At 40.1% G+C, this 9,189-nt stretch overlaps 1 protein-coding gene across 1 annotated transcript in view; it reads left to right on the forward strand.

The window, feature by feature from the left end:
• Positions 1 to 9,189, forward strand: part of COG5 (component of oligomeric golgi complex 5) — a 183,936-nt gene that overhangs the window by 7,585 nt on the left and 167,162 nt on the right. Inside the window, exons 2-5 of the mRNA XM_006774876.2 lie at positions 2,315 to 2,453; positions 3,697 to 3,754; positions 6,530 to 6,584; positions 6,687 to 6,756. Of these exons, the coding sequence (XP_006774939.2) occupies positions 2,315 to 2,453; positions 3,697 to 3,754; positions 6,530 to 6,584; positions 6,687 to 6,756 (322 nt within the window). The remainder of the gene's footprint in view (positions 1 to 2,314; positions 2,454 to 3,696; positions 3,755 to 6,529; positions 6,585 to 6,686; positions 6,757 to 9,189) is intronic.

Genomic DNA, 9,189 nt, shown 5'->3' on the forward strand with positions numbered 1-9,189 from the left:
AAAAAACAGTTTCTTAAGAATAGAGATGGGCGAGGGTAAGGGGAAGAGATCAACCGAAGGACTTGTATACATGTATATAAGCCAAACCAATGGACATGGACAACAGGGGGATGGGAACATGAGTGTGTGTGTGTGGGGGGGAGGTTGGGGGGGGATGAGGACACATTCGTAATACCTTAACTAATATAAAAAAAAAGGTTGGGACCACTGAACTAGAGATGTCAGAGACCATAAATATAAAATATAGTCAATTTTTCTGTTGTCATTGTCAGTGACCTTGTTTTAATGCATTGAAGGCAATGTTGAGTAGTTAATATTTTACTCAATTTTCTTATTGGCTCACTGATAAAAGTAAGCTTTTAGCATAGTGGTTCAGAGTATGGGCCAGCTAGACTGCCTGGATTTAAATCTCAGACAGGTTAGACAAGCTGCTTGCTGTGTGTGTGGCTGTCTCTTTATCTATGAAATGGGGAAAATGATAGTTCAAACAAGATTGTGTGAAGATTGAATGAGTTAATACTTGTAAAGTGCTTAGATCAATGCCTGGCACATAGTAACCTGCCAGTGAAAATTACCACTCTCTTTTGCTGTTACCTCCTCCTTATTTACCACATAAAATATTTACAGTTTGGCGGGCATGGCTCAGTGGTTGAGCATCAATCTATGAACCAGGGTTCAATCCCCAGTGTGGGGCGTACAGGAGGCAGCCGATCAATGATTCTCTCTCCCATCATTGAAGTTTCTATCTCTCTCTCTCTCCCTTCCTCTCTGAAATCCTATCTAGTAATAGAGAAACATGGTAATTAACCATAACTTCACTACCCTTCCCATTGGCTAATCAGCAAGATATGCAAATTAACCACCAGCCAAGATGGCGGTTAACCGCCAACAAAGATGGAAGCTAATTTGCATACTGGAGGCAGGGTGGGACAGCGCCATCCTGCCTGCCCCACTGCCATTGGGGCCTGCTATTTGCGACCTGGGTGGCAGGTGGCCCGTATGGGAACAGACCCAGGGCTGGTGTGGAACCCCAGTGATTGGCCACTGGCCACACCCACAAACGGCCCTCTATCGGGTATCCCTGGACAGGTGCTAATGCACTGATCTGCCACTGGTCACACCCACAAACGGCCCCCCAGGGGGATCCCCGGCTGACTGGTACTAATGCACCGATATGCCACTGGCCATGCCCACAAATGGCCCTTAGCTGGGATCCGAGGCTGGCAGGTGCTAATGCACTCACTGATTTGCCAAAACGCACACCCGGACAGCCTTTGCCCTGCATGAACTATACAGCCGGGAGAGGGGAGTGGGGCCGCTGGGAGCAGGGTGGGAACTTCCCAGGGTTGGTGTCAGGCAGCTCAGAGCAGAGTGAGAACTATCCCCGCTGGTAGCTGCTTGCTCATTCACTTACTCCTCATTCATTCACTCACTCATTATTCACTCACTCACTCAGCAAACCCACTTAGGTCCATGGCACCAGGCCAGGCACTGAAGTTGAAGCAGGGTAAGATAGAGCTATGTCCTCAAGATGTTAGTAATTCAGTATGCAGCCAGGAGAGGGGCACCAGGACGCTGGGAGCAGGGGGGAACTTTCCTGGGTTGGGCTTCAGGGAGCCCAGAATAGGGCGGGAACTTCTGCCAAGTTGCCAACTTGGCAGAAGATCCCGCCCCTTAGCTGCTTGCTCATTCATTTACTCATCCATTCACTCATTCACTCACAGAATAGGGCAGGAACTTCTGCCAAGTTGCCAACTTGGCAGAAGATCCCGCCCCTTAGCTGCTTGCTCATTCATTTACTCATTCATTCACTCATTCACTCACTCATTCACTCATTCACTCATTCACTCATTCACTCACTCACTCACTCACTCACTCATTCATTCAGCACAATATAAGTCAAGGCACTGATATTTTTTTAAATTTCATTCCTTCTAGAACCACCTGCACTGGTTCTTGAGGGCTGCAACTAACTCTGACTTTGTTCTCTTGATAAAATGGGGCCTCGGGGGCCAGGCTGCCCAAGCCTGTAGGCCTGTGCCTAGGCCAGGAATGGCTGGGGTCCTGGAACATGACAGAGGGTGCAGGTCGGGCTGAGGGGTCTGGCCCCACTCCTCACCCTCACCCCCGAGTGCACAAATTTTTGCACCGGGCTACTAGTCAATAAATATATATTTTAAAGAAGGAAAATATTTATAGCAGTTTTAGAAAGACCTCAAAATATGTTAATTATGATTGTAATTGTTCTATTGTTTATTATTTGTGGTTTAGTACAGTGTACTTAAAAAAGACTTTTTCTTATTTTTTTTTCAGAGTGTTATAATGATTTTTTAAATGAAGATTTTGATGTAAAGACTTATACTTCCCAATCTATTCATCAAGCTGTAATTGCTGAACAACTAGCAAAACTTGCCCAAGGAATCAGTCAGTTGGATAAAGAACTACACCTACAGGTAATTCCAGTCTTCTGGATCATGCAGATTTTTCAGCCTAAAGTGATAATTTATAATTTTTATAATCCTTTTATTATTTAGTCTAAAGGAATATTTACAAAACAAATGTATAATTATTAGTGTGGATTACTTTTCAAAGTATACTTTGGCAAAGTTTTTTGTAAACTACTTTTTGTTAGTTGAAAAACTAATATACTGATCTGTTCAAAATATATTATTCATACTTTGTTTTCACCACCTTAACTGATGTGCAGTGAATATAGGTGGGCAAAGAATAAGATGACTTTGATAAAGAAAATGGAATTTGAAAGTAGAACATTCAAACGTGAATAAGAAAAATTGGAATGTTCACATTGGCAGTTCACATATTATGAGCACAAAGTATAACAATTGGTGAAATTACAGAAAGCTGATCAATTTGTGGTGGATAGAACACAATATAGGGACTTAGGAGATGGTTCCTAATCTCAGCTGTGTTGTTGCCATTGATATCATTTAATGCCTTTGATTCTTGCTTTAAAAAAAAATCTATCAAGTGGGGAGTGAATAAGGAAGAGGAGATTGTAGTAGAAAATCTTGAAGGTTCCTGTCTCAACTACAATTCTATAATTTTTTTATTTTTTAAAAATTTATTTAAACATTTTTTAAATTTTATTTTTGTTATTTTTTAGAATATGTTTTTATTGATTTTAGAGAGGAAGGAAGAGAGAGATAGAAACATCAGTGATGAGAGAGAATCATTGATTGGCTGCCTCCTGCATGCCCCCTACTGGGAATTGAGCCAGCAACCCAGGCATATGCCCTGACTGGGAATTGAACCATGACCTCTTGGTTCATAGGTTGACACTCAACCACTGAGCTACAGTGGTTGGGTGAATTATGTGGTCTTGATTATGCTGAATTAAGTTCAAGAACTAAGAGAATCTGATGTTTGAAAACATTCTTTAAAGTGAAAGCATATATTAGCATGGCAAGAATTAGCTGTTTTTTATTTTTAAGTTTTGGCATAACTCCACTTGCACATCGCTTTGGGAAAGTGAGGGGCTAGTGAAAACGCTGTATTTTTCCCCCCCTCTATGTTGAACTATAAGTGTGTTTGTGCTCCTGCTAATAATGCATCTTAAGCACCTGCATTTTTTTTTCATGTTAATGTTTGCATCCTTCCTGTATGGTTACATGGCGATCACAATGAAAAATACCTTATACTTTGAGCATATGCTGATTATTCATTTTTGATTTTCAGGTTGTTGCAAGACATGAAGATTTATTGGCACAAGCAACTGGGATTGAGTCTTTGGAAGGTATATTTCCATTAACTATTACAGATTATACAGAGCTAGAACAGGGATTGGCAACCTTTTTCTGTTAGGGTCAGATAATCAATATTTTAGACTTTGCAAGCCATACTGTCTCTGTTGCCATTGCAGAGTGAAAGAAGCCAGAAAATATTCAAATGAATGTGTCTGGCTATGCTCTAATAAAGCTTTAATAAAGCTTTGCTGAACCCTGAGCTAACTATCTGGGTTCCAATTCTTGCTTTGCCAGTTACTAGATGTGTGACTTTAGACAAGTTATTTAATATTTCTGTGCCTCAGTTTTATCTATACAGGAGAAAAGTATTAATATGTATGAACATGGTGTTACTCTGAGGATCAAATGAGTTACCAAAATGCTTAAAACAATTTCTGGTACACATTTAGTACTTCTATTAACTGTTAGTTAATTAAAACAGCTAAAACATCAGCAACACCAGAGTGGTTTGTAGTGGAAGTAAGCTTGATTTTTTTTATTTTTGGCTTTCTTTAAAATGCTTTTCAATGGAAGTATAGTAGAATAACAATACATTGTGTTTTTATTTTTATAAATCTTATTTTTGTTTGACTAATATTTATGAATTTTTGTTCCCTCTTGATTAAACTGTATCATAAATATGAAATGTTAATATAGTGTTTTATGTTATTGCTTGTGTTGTAATTACTATTATTAATCACTGTACATCAAAAGAATGCTAAGTGATCTTTTTCCGTGTTGATGAAATTCTTGAGGAATGATATTGCTATTGTGATGCAATATTCTTTAATGCTTTCCCCAGTGTTTCTTATAAACTCAGAGGTATTGTTCTCAGCTTGTACACTGTTTCTAAGACATCTTGATGAAGAACTTAGTATTTTCAGAAATAATAGTTTGTCTGCTATTTTAATATTAAGGATGTGTATCAGCCCATGTTCATAAATACTAGGCTCTAAGTCCTGACTTACTACTGGAGATTAATTACGTTTTTTTAAAATCTCCAAATATTTTGTATGTTTTCTGGAAGCAAGTAAGTAATATCCTGTTTTAGTGGTAATTCTTTTTTTAAAACAAATGTTAAATGATTTTCTCATCTGTAAGATCCATAAGGATGGCATGGTAGTACAATGATTCTGAGTGCATATATGAATGTATGTGTGTATATATGAATTATCACAACAAAAATTGTGGTTTTCTTATATGTGTTTAGTACTGTAATGTGCTTGTTTTTCCCAGAATGCTTTTCACTAATTACAATATTTAAAATATACTGTTGGATTGAGTTAGAATAGCTATTTGTTCCATGATTGTATATCAGGGGTGGGGAACTTTTTTCTGCAAAGGGCCATTTGAATATTTTTAACATTCATGGGCCATACAAATTTATCAACTTAAAAATTAGTCTGCTATATTTGGTCAAACATTTAATTAGCTCACCCCTAATGCCTTGGCAGGATCAAATGTTACCACGGGTCTTATTCAGTCCTCAGGCTGGTCGTTCCCACCCTGTTGCATAGAGTACAGAGGCTGGCTTCTCTGAATTCCGATGATTACCTAAGAATATTCTCCAGATTATTTGAACATAAAAAGTCAAAGTATGAATTAGTTATATTCATTTCGCATGATGTGTATTCTGACCCCTTTTAGGATATTATTTTGAGATGCTGAAAGTGTGATATGTATTTGAAAAGGAATATTACCCCAACTTGTACTTCATCTGCTTTTTCTCCCATGTCTTTTCTAATATAGTTTAATATTTGCCATATAAGTAGTTTGGAGATGCATTTATCAAACCTATTTTATTAAAAGTTACCTCCTGTTTATTTTTGTTCATTTATTCATTTTCATATTGAGAATTGGTTAGATTCCAGATTCAGCAACCTTGGTACTTGGGTTCTGGCTGGGAAAGAATTCAGAGCCAAGACCCAGACTGTATAAGAACATTAGTTGGTAAATCACAGAGGTAGAAGAAGTAATTCCTAGAGGAAATAGGCTTAGGAAACGAGTTATGTAGGTAAAGGAAGGGAGGGCCCTTGGAGCTTGGGAGTGAGGAAGCTAATGGTAACGTGCCTGGGGCAGGGAGGGGAAGGGAAAGGCACTGGTGTGCTTCCAGAAGGCAGAGTGCACTGGGTCCTCTGTCCTAAGGTCCTCTGTCTTATTTCCCCCTGCTCCTGAGGGTGAAGATTTTAGGGGTGCTCCCAGGAGAAGATCTCAGTAGAATATTCAGCAGTTTTCCAGATGTGCCCTTTCAGGGTTGTTGTCTCCACTGATTGATTGGCCAGCACCAGTCAGGGCAGGGGGTCATTATTCCATGCATCTGGTACAAGGCTGGTTTTGTTGCTTATCTGGGTCTGGAGCTGAAATACAATTGAGGCCTGGATATTATCTCTGGGGAGGAAAGGTCAAGGGGTCCAAACCTGACCGGTGATATGCTAGGGGAGGAAAAGTCACCCTGGGGGTGGTCCCCACCTTACAATTGTCATTTGCTACTACATTGTACCTTGCTAGGCACCTGGAGCCTTCTCTTCTGTATCTGGCCTATTGTCCTTGCTGTGCCCATGTCTGTCTAACTGTCTACAACAGAACAAGGATTGGAGGGGGAGACAGAGGCTTTTACAGTAGTGCAGGTAAAAGGTATTGGTCGCTTAGATTACAATGGTGGCAGAAAAACTTGAAATATTCTCTATATATGTGTATATGTATATATATTTCTTTTAATTTAATATTTTACCCAATTTGAGCCCTTGTAAATTTGTAAAGTAATGTAAGCTGTTATGTTTTCCTAGGTGTTCTTCAGATGATGCAGACAAGAATTGGGGCATTACAGGGAGCTGTTGATAGGTACTGTTATTCATTTTGTAAATAATTGGAATGGAAGGATTGTCACCTGTTGATATTTTGAAGATGATTTTATTATCACTTCTCTCTTTATTTTTCCTTTAGGATGAAAGCAAAAATTTTTGAGCCATATAATAAAATAGTATCCCGTACTGCACAACTAGCAAGACTTCAGGTAGGTTTTCAGTTTTCATGTCTTTTCTAATATATTTTTATTGTTTTCAGAGAGGAGGGGGGGGGAAGGAGAGAGAGAGAGAGAGAAACAGAGAGAGAGAGAGAGAGAGAGAAAACATCGTGTTTTTTTGTTCCACTATTTATGCATTCATTGGTTGCCGCTTGTATGTGTCCTGACCAAAACCTTGGTGTATTGGGACGATGCGCTATGGGCCAGATTTGTTTTGTGTATTTTTTACCTACAAAAAGTTTCCGAAAAACAGAAACTATATTTTCTACTTTTTTACATATTCTACAGAATCAGAAGCAAAGAATACTAAATTTAGAGAAAGAAATCTGTTTCACAGTCTTAATGCTGCTGCATACTGGCTGTAGGAACTTCAGAACCCTGGTTTATTCACCAATAAAATGATGAGCTTTGTAGCCTCTAAACATTTATATATATAAAACCCTAATATGCAAATAGACTGAACGGCAGAACAACCAAACAACCAGTTGCTATCATCAACGCTGACCACCAGGGGGTGCGTGTGGAACATGGCAGGTGTCAGCAGCAGGTGGCAGAGTGCGGAACATGGCGGGTATTGGCCATGGTGGGTTGGTGGAGCAGGTGAGCAGGGGTGCCAGACCAAGGCCAGCCTCTGGTGGTTACTGAAAATTCTTTGCTCCCACGCGCCGTGGTCCATCTGGGCATGTGCACCTGCTGCTGGCGCTGGAGCCACCGCTCACACCCACTGCCCTTGCCTACACTGACTGCAATTGCTTGGCGATGTCAGTGGGTGTGAGTGGCGGCTGTCGACCCCAATAACCCCTCAGGGTTTCTCTACCTCCCCCTGCTCCTGAGGGGCAATCTGGGCTGGCAGCCACCTCTTGCACCTGCTGCTGGCGATGGCCCTGCTCGCAACTGCTGCCAGGCCGGTGCTGGTCCCTATTGCTCGGCACCGTCAGAGGGTGCAAGCAGTGGCAGCCAGCCCCGATCACCCCTGAGGGCTTCTCTAGCTACCCCTGCTCATGAGGGGCAATTGGGGCAGCAGCCGCTGTATGCACCTGCTGACGCATTGGCCCCAATCGCTCCACACCGTCAGCATTTAGGAGTGGCGGTGGCTGTAGCAGGGCTGCCGACAGACAGGACCTGGGGGCTGTGGTGGGAGGGGCTGGACGGGAGCACAGAGGATGAGTTGAGACTTGCCCCTGTGCCCATTGCAGCCTTGTGGCCTATCGTTCCTTTCAAGGTGCACGAATTTGTGCACTGGGCCCCTAGTAATTATTATAAAAATGGAATGATTTAGAATACTTGAAATTTTTCTTACATTATAAAATCCTGCATAAACATAAAATTTTTTTTTATCACTAATACCTAGGTAGGTGACAAAAATAAGATTCTTCAAACTTACTTTCAAAAAACTGTATTGAACAAGGGAGAAAAAAAAGAAACATGATTCCGACATGTTTAAGACCTGGAGTTGAAAGCAGAGAAGTGAACAGAAACTAAAATTTTAATTTAACTAACTAAATTTTAATTCATTGCCTAAATTTAAACAATCTATAATCAAGACAACATTCTATGATACACATAAGGACTAACAGTGCTAAATAGTTCTGCTAATAAATAAACACTCCTGTGCCTGGCCAGTGTTACCAAGTGGTTGGGCATCAACCTATGAACCAGGAGGTCAAGGTCTGATTCACATCAGAGCACATGCCAGGTTGTGGGCTCGATCCCCCATAGGGAACATGCAGGAGGCAGCTGATTGATGTTTCTCTCTCATCGATGTTTCTTTCCCTTCCCCTTCCTCTCCCTCTAAAAATCTATAAAGGCATTAAAAAACAACACACACACACCAAAAAAACCCCCAACAAATCTGGGTTCATAAAGTATAGATGAAGAGCACAGCTTAGGAGTTATGAGCTCTGACTGCTACTCTTTATCACTAGTTGCACAATGATGAACAAACTTTAGTGTCTTTCTATCCCCATCTTTATTGAGATATAATTGACATGTAACATTCTATAAGTTTAAGGTGTATAACTTGATGATTTGACATGTGGATATATTGTGAAATGATTTAATAACATGGTTAGTTAAAACGTTCTTTACCTCACATAATTATCATTTTTGTTGTAGTGGTGATGGTATAGTACATTGTTACAATGAGAGTGGGCTGGATTTGTGAATTTTCTAGCTCTAAAATGCTATGATTCTGTGAAGCTGTGAGAGTTACTTTTATGGATGTTTTTATTTTTTATGGTGATGTAAGTATGAGAGGTTAAGATTGTGACTAAGATAAGCACTTTTTATTTTTATTGTTATTAACTATTAGCCCTAATTTTGTGCTCTTACTCTAAAAAATATTACACTACAGGGATAATCAAGTTGAATTTGGTCAAATTATTATAAGGGAAGGAAGAGAGAAGAGAGTAAAAGGAAAATGAA

Source organism: Myotis davidii, unplaced genomic scaffold (genome assembly GCF_000327345.1).
Source record: "Myotis davidii unplaced genomic scaffold, ASM32734v1 scaffold125, whole genome shotgun sequence".
NCBI classification, from domain to species: domain Eukaryota; kingdom Metazoa; phylum Chordata; class Mammalia; order Chiroptera; family Vespertilionidae; genus Myotis; species Myotis davidii.